The 12,214-nt window shown below is 38.1% G+C and overlaps 1 protein-coding gene across 3 annotated transcripts in view; it reads right to left on the bottom strand.

Moving 5' to 3' along the window:
- Positions 1–245: 245 nt before the first annotated feature.
- LOC110262296 (uncharacterized) overlaps positions 246–12,214 on the bottom strand; it is a 117,409-nt gene continuing 105,440 nt past the window's right edge. For all 3 annotated transcript variants that reach the window (XM_084977112.1, XM_084977111.1, XM_084977114.1), the window contains exons 4-5: positions 5,278–5,350; positions 246–4,105 (exon numbers count right to left, since the gene is read on the bottom strand). In XM_084977112.1, coding sequence (XP_084833238.1) covers positions 4,050–4,105; positions 5,278–5,350 — 129 coding nt within the window. In that variant the 3' untranslated portion in view covers positions 246–4,049. The remainder of the gene's footprint in view (positions 4,106–5,277; positions 5,351–12,214) is intronic.

The raw sequence follows: 12,214 nt of genomic DNA, 5'->3' as shown, positions 1-12,214 counted from the left end.
AAAAAATTACTGCTTGTGAAATAGACGATCAGGGACCTTAAAATCTCTGTCTGAATGGGACTGATTATTTAAGAAAAGCACCACAGGCACCTAGTAATGGGAACTGGTCTGATACTTTGTTCTATGACACAGGGTGCCAAAGAGCTTTTTATGGTAATGACCTGAGACCTTCTGCCCTGACATTCAACTCTCATGGATCCTATGAGACACTTGGCCTGGGATATGAAACAACAGTGGACTATTGGTTTTTTTTTTTTTTTTTTTTTTATCTCTTTGTAGGAGTCTTCATTTCCTGTAGTACTCAATTGCAAAAGGACACTAAGCCAAGTGACACTGAAAAACTCATTTCTGCTAAACCTCTCCAATTTTAATGACCTAGTACTGGTGGGTGGTGGGGTGGGGAAGACAAGGATGGCTGGTTCCCCTCCTTCTTTCCTATCATTTGCTTTAAAAAAAACTAAAAACAGTAAGGGCCTGATTCTCATATGTGCTCCTGTTTAAAGTAGGACCCTAATCTAAAATGCACTCTTAGAGGTCATCCATAATCAGCCTTACCAGGGTAGAACAAAAGTGGGATGATCCTTAAGGAGTAGAGTATTTGTGACATTTTTTTTTCACACTTTAGTCATACTGATAATCCTTTCAGAAAATACTTTCTAAATTTTGTGTGATTCAACTTAATTCACATATAAACTTATCATGAATAATAACCACAGTAAAACACAGTCCTCTGCCCTAGGTGTTTCCTAAGTCTACTTGATACAATCTGAAAGGAATACTATAAATAAGATATATTTATTTCCAAGAAATATAGCTTTAAAAGTATTAAAATAGGAGTCCCCATTGTGGCTCAGCAGTAACAAATCCAACTAGTATCCATGAGGATGTGGGTTCAATCCCTGGCTTCGCTCAGTGGGTTAAGGATCCAGCATGGCCACAAGCTGTGGTGTAGGTCGCAGGTACAACTTGGATCCCAGGTTGCTGTGGCTGTGGTGTAGGCCAGCAAAATTAAAGTGGGCTGACCCCAAAAGGAAACAGTGATATTAAAATTTTTTCCTGATAAAATCAGAATACATTAGAATTATATCTGAAATAAACTGACAACCTGCTAACTGTAATTAGCTATTTTGGTTCATTTGTTTGGGTTCATTTGCATGATTATCTTTTCGGGGGCGGGGAGGAATGGAGGAAAGAAGTAGAAAGTTTGAATTATCTTGGAGCTGGGTAGTAGAGAGAATAAGATTAACTTTGAGTTCTACTCTGCCCTAAAATGAACCTGTCTTAAAAATGCATGAATATCATCATCTTTTACCCAAAATCCAAGAAATATGTTGTTTTGAAGCACCCAGCTGTGGTCTTGCTTAAGCTTCAGGCCAAATTATATCACTTTGTACATAGTAAGTGCATGGTACCTGTATTTCCCCTAGTAGTGCCAAAAAACTTATAAAGTGTGTATTATCCATCTGCCTTAACCTCAATATAACATGGTATTTACACATTTTATGACCATGGAAAGTAACTAAAAATTCCCTGGCCTCAGAACCCTCCTCTAATACGATGAGGAAATAGAGTTGGATGATGTCTAAGGTGCCTTCCAGTTCTAAAATGCTTTCATTCTATTTTTCTATGATTAAATGTAAAGTCATCTCAGGTTTAAAAAACTAGCTTCACAAAAAACAATTTTATTCTGCACTATAATTTTCAAAAATATTAACAGTTTAAAAGAATATATTCTATTCAGTTCATGTCAAAGATTTTAAGTCACGTGTGTTTGTGGGTTTGAGCCAAGGCCTCTGGGGTCATTTCTTCTTTGCCCCATCCTCATATCCTTTCTTCTAGGTCAAAGGTTGGCTCTATTGTATTAATTTTATCATTTTTTCATAGAAATTGTTCTGCAAATGTTTTTGATGTCACTGATTTATGAGAATCTACACTCACAGTGGCATTTTTATTATACTTACGAATATTGGTTTAAAAGACCCAAAGCCATTTCCACTACTTTTGCAGAATTCTTGAATGTCACCCAGGACAATTAAGAACCCCCAGGCCTCTCCATACCCCAAACTATTTTGCTAGTGGAAGGAAGAAGGAAGTATCATTTACAAAGTGATTTGATATTTGAATGTTGTAGAACTTAGTTAATAACCATGAGGCATGTGCGCTAAATTACCTTTACAAGAATGCTTTAATAACAAGATCACTGGACTAGAGAGAAAAAATAGCCGTCAAGCTCTGAAATAAAAAAAAAAATTAAAAGGAATCAAAAAGCTTTACATAGAAGGCATTTTCTTTTCTAGACGTAATTTATATGCTCAGTCTTCGTATCCATATTTCATTTATTCTGCTAGGTGAGGACAGAAGGTTCTCAAAGGTAGGGTAATTTTAATTATACTCACAGATTTTAAAAAAAGAATGAACACAATAAAAGAAATTGAAGAAAACCAGCATTAAAAACCAGCTGAATGTAAAAGATGGGAAGATTGGGGTCATCGCCCAAAAATCATAATTAAAAATTTTTTAAATACTGTGACTAAGCAAACCTTTGCATTATAATCTAATTACAGAAACTCTTCATGGTGGTCCCTCCAGGGATTATTAATTGACAGTTCCCTAAAGCAGAATCATTAAAGATAGAGAGCATAATAACCAATGTTCTGTTAACAAAAAGAAATGCAGTGTATGCTTTTAGCCAGGAAGAACTTTGGGACTCTGCATCATGGAGAGATAGAAGAAATTATGAGGAAAGAGTTACAAGGTCTTTGGTTACCTGAAAATCATAAGCAAGTCTGAAAATGCACATTTCATCTCCATAATTGAAATTACATGAATATTTTGAAACATACTTTTTTTTCAGTTTTTATTCTCATTCAGCAATATGAAAGATGACAAAACTTAAAAACAAGATGATTTACAGGCAAAGAACAAATGGCTCCTTCAGCCCAAAGATCATAATGATAAGAATGTCTTTGATTAGAAATCTTTTAAATAAGAGATATCACAGAGATGCAACAACCCTCTCAATTTCCCTTTTTAACATCAAATTAATGAAAACAACTACACTAGAATTTCATCATAATTAACTTCAAGGGTGATGCCATAAAATCACATTATATTACATTTTTCTGCTTCCTCTGGCTCTAATAATAAAATGCTCTTAATGAAATTCAAAGCAAAATATTCTAGCATCAAATTTTGTGTTAAACTAGCAGTAATTCCTCAAAGCTCCAGTTTTCAACAGGTTAATAATGTATACCATTTACTGAGTGCCAGGACTATCATTCCACTGTTTTCCTAGTGATTCTGTGAGCATCGGTCTGCTGTTCAGTTTTAAAAGGAAACCTCTCAGGTTAGCTAAGGTCTCCTTCTTCACAAAGGTTCTCCATGGAGGCCAACTTAAAACAAATCTCAGCATCATCAGATCATTCATTCTCACTCCCTGCATCTCATAACTTTCTTCTCTAGTTTAGTCAGCACCACCATTCTCTCTCCAAATTTTTCAACTAACCGTTCTTCTCAGATTATCTACATGCTATTCATCTTCATAGATTAAACATTGGTTCTTCTCAGGGATCCATCAGTAACTCTCTTTTTCTCTTTTCACCCAGATTAGACAATCCTGTCTATTTCCAGTTTTATTTATTATATAACACCCAGTGACCAACAGGTTCATAGGTTCACCTCTGATATTTTTCCTCACCCAACTATTCTATTGTCTATATGTCCATTTAGATGTCCTAGAGATACTTAGATTTAGCATGTCTAAATTCTAAAACTGAACACATTATATCACTGTGTTGCACTCATATCCTGTTAACTATTATGATAGATTCTGGAGTTCTCCACTTTAGAATATGATTAAGCCTATGCCCTTTGCCAAGTGACCTCACAGTGAAGTGGAGAAATATACCTCCCCCTATATGCAAATTTTGTTTCTTTCTTCTGTTCCCTTCCTTTCTTTCTCTCCTTAATTCCTAGGAAGTCCTTCCTCAGGATTCTTTTTAATCCTAATCAGACCCTTCAAAAGATATAGCATGTTCCTACCTGATCCTCTAACCACCAGAAGAACAGCAGACACCAGGTAAAAGCCGTATCTTCAGCATGGGTCCTGAAATGAAAAAACACATGAAGCAGACTAGAACCTGACCTGTGATCTGGATCATAGCCACCAAAGGTGACTTGTAGTCCAGCATATCCAAAAATAAGAAAAAAAAATGTTTACTGTTTAACCATAATATTCTGTGATTATTTGTTTTATAGCATTATCATAGTTAAAGCTGACTAATTGGTGATACCACTACTTTACTGGACAACCTAAGAATCAGATTTTTTTTAATGCCATCTTTTTTCCCTACACATCAAAAAATAAAATTACCAGAGTTTCCGCTGTGGCTCAGTGATTAACAAACCTGACTAGTATCCATCAGGACGTGGGTTCAATCCCTGGGCTTGCTCAGTGGGTTAAGGATCTGGCATTGCCATGAGCTATGGTGTAGGTTGAAGATGTGACTTGGATCCTGAGTTGTTGTGGCTCTGGTGTAGGCTGGTGACTACAGCTCCAATTAGACCCCTAGCCTGGGAACCTCCACATGCTGAGGGTGTAGCCCTAAAAAGCAAATAAAAAATAAAAAAATAAAAGATAATAAAATTACCAGCACTTCTCAATTTTCCACCTAATTATCCCTCCTATCTCTCCTCCCTTCTGTTTCTGTTCCTGACACTGTCTCAGGCTCACATTATAAGTCATTTAGTCTATGGCAATGGCCTTCTAACTGGTCTCCCCATTTTCAGCTTCTACCCCCACATAGATGCCCTCCTCTGTGCCACCTGAATAACAGAACTAAAATTAAAATGCATTCACATCACACACTTGCTTAAACCTCTTCACAACTTTCCAGTGCTTATAGAATCAAGCCAAACTCCTTAGATCAGCATAGAAGACTACTATTGAGTTGGCCTCTGTCCACTTGCCCATCTTCATCTCCTGCCCCTGACCCCTGCTTGACTGCATACTTCATGTTCATAGTTACAGGATCCTTAGAACTTCCAACACACAACTGCATGTCTCAGCTTGAGTCCTCTGCACCTTATTTCCTTTGAATTCTCTTAATTCAACCTTTAGGTGAACTTAGAATTTTCCTACAAACCCCTGCTCAGAGATCACCTTTCATTCTCTCCACTTTTCTCAGAGATCTGTGCATTAAAACATATTATTAATCCTTTACACCATGCTGCTTGTACATTTGTCTTCTACTGGACTGTGTCATTCACTTGCCTTACCTTGAACTGGACTGAGGTGTACTTTCAGCCACACTTGGAAAACACAGTATCCAGAAAAAGCCTCCTGTATGTCCTGCAAGAGAGCACATCGGAGACCCTAGAACAGCAAGTTTTCATCTACAAAGTGTTCAAATAGTGCGTAATTGAAAAAGTTTCAAGCAAATCTTAGGCTTGTAAAATGAGTAAAAGGAACAGGATCAGAGTGGGAAGCTTAGGGCAGAAGATACAAGCTCTCTCACCCTAAACACCCTCAAACGTGCGTCTCAGAATCAGGAACTGATGAGAAATATAGCCTGAATGGGTTACTCTATGACTGACTCATTAACCCTCCTCACTTCCAGGGCCAAGAGTGATGAAAAGTCCCTAGATGTCCCTAAATTACCCATAAGTACACACCAAATCCTATATCACATGTCAGTACTCTCAGATCCTGTCTTATCCCCTCCACCTCAGCACCAGGTAAAAGAGGAAAGTGGGTGGACAGAGGGGAGTTCAAGGAAGAAACACGAACACCAGAATCATAACTATCACCAACTCTGGATCTGGTAAATAGGATTAACTAGACCCACAGAAAAATATGACTCTAGGTTTTATGGTTCTGAACTCCTGAATGAAAGGAAAACTATGAGGCCCTTGGTCAAGAAAAAACACTAGCACTTTTTCCTATCACAGTTAAATTCCTGACATTATAGATGCCTGTGCTTCCTGCTTTATGATCTCTGAGGTCTCATTAAGAACCCTTGAATCATATTGCTACCCCTCCATTGATAGGACTCTAACATAACCTGTAGCCTACATTTAACCGAATTCAATGATTGTTCTCTTTTTTTTTTTGTATCATCATTTCTCCACAGAACCTTCCTTTCCAGGTTTCTTTCCAATCTCTGTGAAAATTCCTTCTTGTCTCCTTTGCTGGTTCCTCTGACTAACTTTCCCCAGGCTGTCAATTTTCTATCTTTCAAGCCTTCCCCTTTGACCTAAACTGCAGTCTAACATCTTCAGCTACCAGATGGCGTCATCATTCAAACGTCCTACTCTTGTCTGACACTCAATGTACAAGAGCGAACTCACCAATACTCCCAAAATCCCCCAAGCACTGACACAAAGTCCTGTTAACAGTTATCCTAGTTTTATTAGTGGCACTCAAATTTTCTTTGCACACAATCTTTTAACCTCAGAATCAGCTCCCATTGTTTTTGTGTATACCTCACACATCAGTCACACACACTCTCTCATCAAGTCTTCCTTAAGGAATATCCCTTTAATCCACCTTCTTGCAATCACTCTAGATCAGGTCTTCATTGTCTAATCTCTCTCTCTCTCTCTCTCTCTCTCTCTCTTTTTTTTTTTTTTTTTTTGTCTTTTTGCCATTTCTAGGGCCACTTCTGGGTTTTTTTTGTTGTTGTTGTTGTTGTTGTTGTTGTTGTTGTTGTTGTTGCCATTTCTTGGGCCGCTCCTGCGGCACATGGAGGTTCCCAGGCCAGGGGTTGAATCGGAGCTGTAGCCACCGGTCCACGCCAGAGCCACAGCAACGCGGGATCCGAGCCGCGTCTGCAACCTACACCACAGCTCACGGCAACGCCGGACCGCCAACCCACTGAGCAAGGGCAGGGACCGAACCCGCAACCTCATGGTTCCTAGTCGGATTCGTCAACCACTGCGCCACGACGGGAACTCCCACTTCTGTTTTCTGATGGATCAAATGTGGAATATGAGACACACTGTTTCTCCAAGGTTTTAGCCCTGAATACGCTGATTGCTATGAAGAAGATTGTGAAAGAAGAAAGTAAGACAAAGGGAGAAGAATAATCAGCAGCTGACTTTGAGATATGCATATGGAGGTTCCCAGGCTAGGGGTCTAATTGGAGCTCTAGCTGCTGGCCTACACCAGAGCCACAGCAATGAGGGACCCGAGCCGTGTCTGCAACCTACACCACAGCTCACAGCAATCCTGGATCCTTAACCCACTGAGCAAGGCCAGGGATCGAACCCACAACCTTATGGTTCCTAGTTGGATTCATTAACCAATGAACCACGACAGGAACTCTTTCTTCATTATCTAACATCTTGACAGCTACCTTCCAAATGTTTCCTCTGGCTATAATCTTTCCCAACTCCCATTAATCTCACTACTGTGAGCACAATAATGGTAGGGACTATGTGTAATTCATCTTTTCACAACTATGGTGCAATACACATAACAGATACTCAATAAATATTTGCCTGATGCATGCATCAATTCCTTATACCACCTCCAGATTATTTCTTAAATAATATATTTGCCCTGTTATTCCAGTGTGCACCAGAAAAAAAAAATCCTTCTTTTATTACCTCATATCTATAGCAGGGCTATTTGATATATTCATTTATTTTTTCTAATCAACCATTTCTTCAGGAGAACCCTCACTCAGACACTTGGTGCTTAAAACAGAAACTCAAAGCTTCTCTGGTTGAGTCTGGGAGAGGATGCTTAGCTCTTAGTCATTGCCCAGGATACCATAAGACAGGAGTTTCCAAACTTGAGTTTACTTAATTTTCACCTGGAGGGTAATTCGAATGCACATTACCAGGACCCACTTTCAATTACAATTCATTGGTCTGGGCTTTGACCCTGAAAAGGATGCATTTTAACTAGCAGAGAGGCAATCCTGGTGAACACTGTCAGAAAATACATTTTGAGAAACCTTACCCTAGAAGGTGATGGATGAGAATTTTAAATCCCCTTCTCACAGAATGACATCCAAATCTCTTGTGGTAACAATTAGGAGTTGCCAAAGCCTCACAAAAAGACAACAATTGAGTAAAGACTGAAGGAGGTGTGGGAGTAAGCCAAGGAGATATTTGTAGTAAGAGCTTTCAGGGCATAAGGAATGGTGAGTGAAAAAAGCTGAGAAAGAAGTACAACCTCATATATTAGAGGAACAGCAATAATGCCAATGTGTCTGGGGAAGAGTGAGCCAGGAAGAGAGGGCAAAGAGATGAGGTCACAGGTGACAGACTGGAGTAGCATCTCAAGGGCAATGGGAGGATTTGGCTTCATAAGTCCCCACGGGATATCCTTACATTGAGCAAAGCAGTGACACATCTGACTCATATTCTAACAAGATTATTCTAGATACTATGTCAAAGACATCCTTAAGGGGAGAAAGAGCAGAATCAGGAAAAACAGCATTTGTTGGAATAGTCCACACAAGAGGCAATGATGACTTGGTGACATAGATTGTAATAGAAGTGGTGAGAAATGAACCAATTCTGAATATATTTTGAAGGGAAAGATGACATAGTTTTCTGATGGATCAAATGTGGAATATGAGACACACTGTTTCTCCAAGGTTTTAGCCCTGAATACGCTGATTGCTATGAAGAAGATTGTGAAAGAAGAAAGTAAGACAAAGGGAGAAGAATAATCAGCAGCTGACTTTGAGATTTGCTAACATATTAAGTTAGAGATGTATAGTAGACATCCATGTGGATGTATTGAGTATTGTGAGTCAAAAATCCAGGGGAAATGTTTAGGCTGAAAAAAATGCATTTAGATATGATTTAGATGCTATCAGCCTCTAGAAAGTATTTAAAGACACGAGATCATCAAGGGAATCAGTGTAGATGAGGAGGAAAAGAGTCCTTGAGTGCTTCAGTGTTAAGAGGTCAGGAATGGGGTGGATCCAGCAAAGACTGAGAGGGAGCACTCAGTGATGTAGGAGGAAGCCAAGAAAGAGAAGTAGGCAACTCAATCAAACTCTTTGATTGGTTAAGTAAGATTGGAAATGACGGCCGAGTTTAGAAATATGGAAATCTTTGGGAACTTGACAAAAGCAGTTTCAGGGGCTGAATGAGGGAGAAGCGGAGGGCGGTAGATTCAAGAAAGAAATATAAAGAGAGAGTGTGTATACACAGCAAATACAGACCAATCTTGCAAGATGTCCTTTCACCCTCTTAATTTCCTTCTCCATGAGTCTCCATAACATCTAACATCAGTCTGCTCATTTTGGCAATTTATCATATTGCACCCTCCACATTACTTAACTCCTTGTTATGTTTATATCTTCCTTCTAACTAATTTGTAACCTCTTAGTGAAGAGAATCAATAAACCCTGTGACATCTGTAATACGCCCTCAGAGCTTGCACAATGCCGTGCCTACAGTGAGTATTTGAAAACATAGGAGGAAATAAATATTTCTCTAATGACATTCTCTACCCCTTTTTTGAGCTCTTCTGCCTGACTATAATCTCAAGCAGACTGTAGGTCAAATTTCTACTCCTCATTCTGCCCTTTGGGGACCTTCACAAAATGGTTCCACCCAAAGTGTATATTTTAGCATTTTCTTACATAGCCCTCTGTTTTAGTCAGAATGGTTTATTGACCATTTCCTAAAAAGAGGCCACTTATTTTTACATGCCATTAATTCTTGCTCCAACCCAAGGGCTTTTCTCTCTCTGAAATGAACCAGGAAAGAACTCTAATTTCATCTTTTGGTGCTCTTTGTTTTAATATACAGTTACTCCAGATTTTAGGCTTATTATCTGTACTTCAACATCATGACCAGTCTTGTACTATCTATTGGATTCAAAACTTCTATTTTTATATACCTTCTACTATAAAAAAAAAAAGTCAGGAGTTCCCTGGTGGCTCATCGAGTTAAGAATCTGGCATTGTTACTACTGTGATGTGGGTTCGATCCCTGGCCCAGGAACTTACACATGACCTGGGTGTGGCAAAAAAGAAAATAGACCAAAATCAGCATTTTCAGTTTTCTGTTTATCTATTGATCAAACGGTATTTCAGGATCAATGAAAAATCAAATGGTAAACAAGATATAGCCACACGTGAAGACACTTAATGAACAACTGATGTATGTTAGAATGAGTAAGTGAGATGGAGGATGGATGAAAAAGGCTTTGCACTGCATAATTATTTCATACATCATACATTGTCTTCTTTAATCCTCTCAAGAGCCATAGGTTATTGGTAGTATATATTTTATAAGCCTACAATGAAATAGTGTTAAAGAGATCGACTTGTCCAAGGTCCACAGGACACTGGAACTTAAATCTCTGGCTCTAGAATCCATTTCTTTTCTATTTCCACCATAGTTGTTTCCTGAATAAAAATATAAAACCACTTGAAACCTAATTCAAAGTCATTTTGCAACTCTTTTCATTTAGAATTGAAGAGGTTTGGTTGGATTTGTTTTTCAATGAAATTGTAATTCTTTAACTTTCTTTTTCCCTCTTTAATAACATATGAACCACTAGTCCTGCAATTGACTTGATCATTTAACTTAGCAAAACATTTCTTTAAAAACTTTCTGCTCTTGATTCTTTAGGTCTTAAAAGCCTGTCAAACTACAACTGATTCAAACAGTAATGATTTACAAGTCTGAGTTTCTGAAAATTATGATAAAAATGTTCTTTGGAAATACATTTCCTCTTTGGACTGGACTTCTTTTTGCCACAAGACTTTCCACTCAGATTTCTGATATTTAGAGAACAAAATAAATAGTTTATTAAGTAACGCTTTCTGAGCCTAATGTGAACTGCACATCTCAAATGTATTTTAAAAGATACTCTGTTCACTTCCTCAGGGTAGGAACTCTTGTGAATTTTGAAAGTGTTCTTAACACTCTTAGGTCACTGGGTACCATTAGAGAACTGAGTAAATAATTGCTAACAAATATCCCCAAATGATAGACTCCTTCAAGTTTAGCAATAAAAGTTTGGCGATTTTTTTTTTTTTTAATAGCCATACCTGAGACATATGTAAGTTCCCAGGCCAGGGATTGAATCCGAGCCACAGCTGTGACCTATGCCACAGCTGCAGCAATGCTGGATCTTTAACCCATTGGGCCACAATGGGAACTCCAAGTCTGGCAATCTTATTTGCTTTACTTTTGATCATGAGCTCTAAGAAAGGAAAAAAAAATTAAAAAGGAGAGTTATTTGGCAACATATGATGCCATGAAGGAAATATATTCCCTAATGAGCTGCACCAATTCATTATAGCAGTCAAGGAGTTTACTCGGAATACCAAGTGCTGTGCTCGCCTAGAGGGCCTCAGTCTTAGCTTATTTCCCAAAGTCATCATCTGTCCCAAAATTTGAAGATATGCTGAGATCTTCAAAGGAGTTGTATATAAAACCCAAGTGCTGGAGCTCCCATCATGGCTCAGTGGTTAACGAAACCAACTAGGAACCATGAGGTTGCAGGTTCGATCCCTGGCCTCTCTCAGTGGGTTAAGGACCCCATGTTGCCTTGAGCTGTGGTGTAGGTCGCAGACATGGCTCGGATCCCACGTGGCTGTGGCTGTGGCTGTGGTATAGGCCAGTGGCTACAGCTCCAATTCGACCCCTAGCCTGGGAACCTCCATATGCCACAGGTGCGGCCCTAAAAACCAAAAAAAAAAAAAAAAAATTTAAAAAATTAAAAAAAATAAAACCCAAGTGCTAATTTTTAAAATTATCTTTGATAAAGCAATATAAATTTGGAATAATTTAACTTTAACTGTATATTAGTAATTATTTTTCTCAAATTATGTCATGGTAAATTGTGAGTCTGCAATATGGAGATATTGGATTTTAGCTTCTACAATTCAAAGTAAGGTGAACTGTATTAGATATGCGTTAATTTTTTGTGAAACTGACATTCTATTTGACTAAGATACTAAGATATTATTTGTTTTTACATTTAAAACCTCAAGTCTACAATTTCTACCTTGTATCTTAGGTTTCAGAATTAATTAATGAGACATCACCTTTCCAAATACTGCACAAGAATCTGATGAACAAGCTGATTGAAAAACTAGATATATGCTTTCTTTTATCATTTTTTAAAAAAGAATAGAAATGCAATGATGATTAACCCTGTTTATTTCTCTTCTGCCAAATCTTAATGGACTTCTAGAAAGTGAATACCTTTCAGTGAAAATGGACAAAAATA

Source organism: Sus scrofa, chromosome 9 (genome assembly GCF_054392235.1).
Source record: "Sus scrofa isolate SSC_HxYL_T2T_F1_AM1 chromosome 9, Sscrofa_HxYL_maternal_Yorkshire_Landrace_v2.0, whole genome shotgun sequence".
Taxonomy (NCBI): domain Eukaryota; kingdom Metazoa; phylum Chordata; class Mammalia; order Artiodactyla; family Suidae; genus Sus; species Sus scrofa.
The sequence above is the reverse complement of the archived record's forward strand: the minus strand, read 5'-3'. Positions and strand labels throughout refer to the sequence as shown.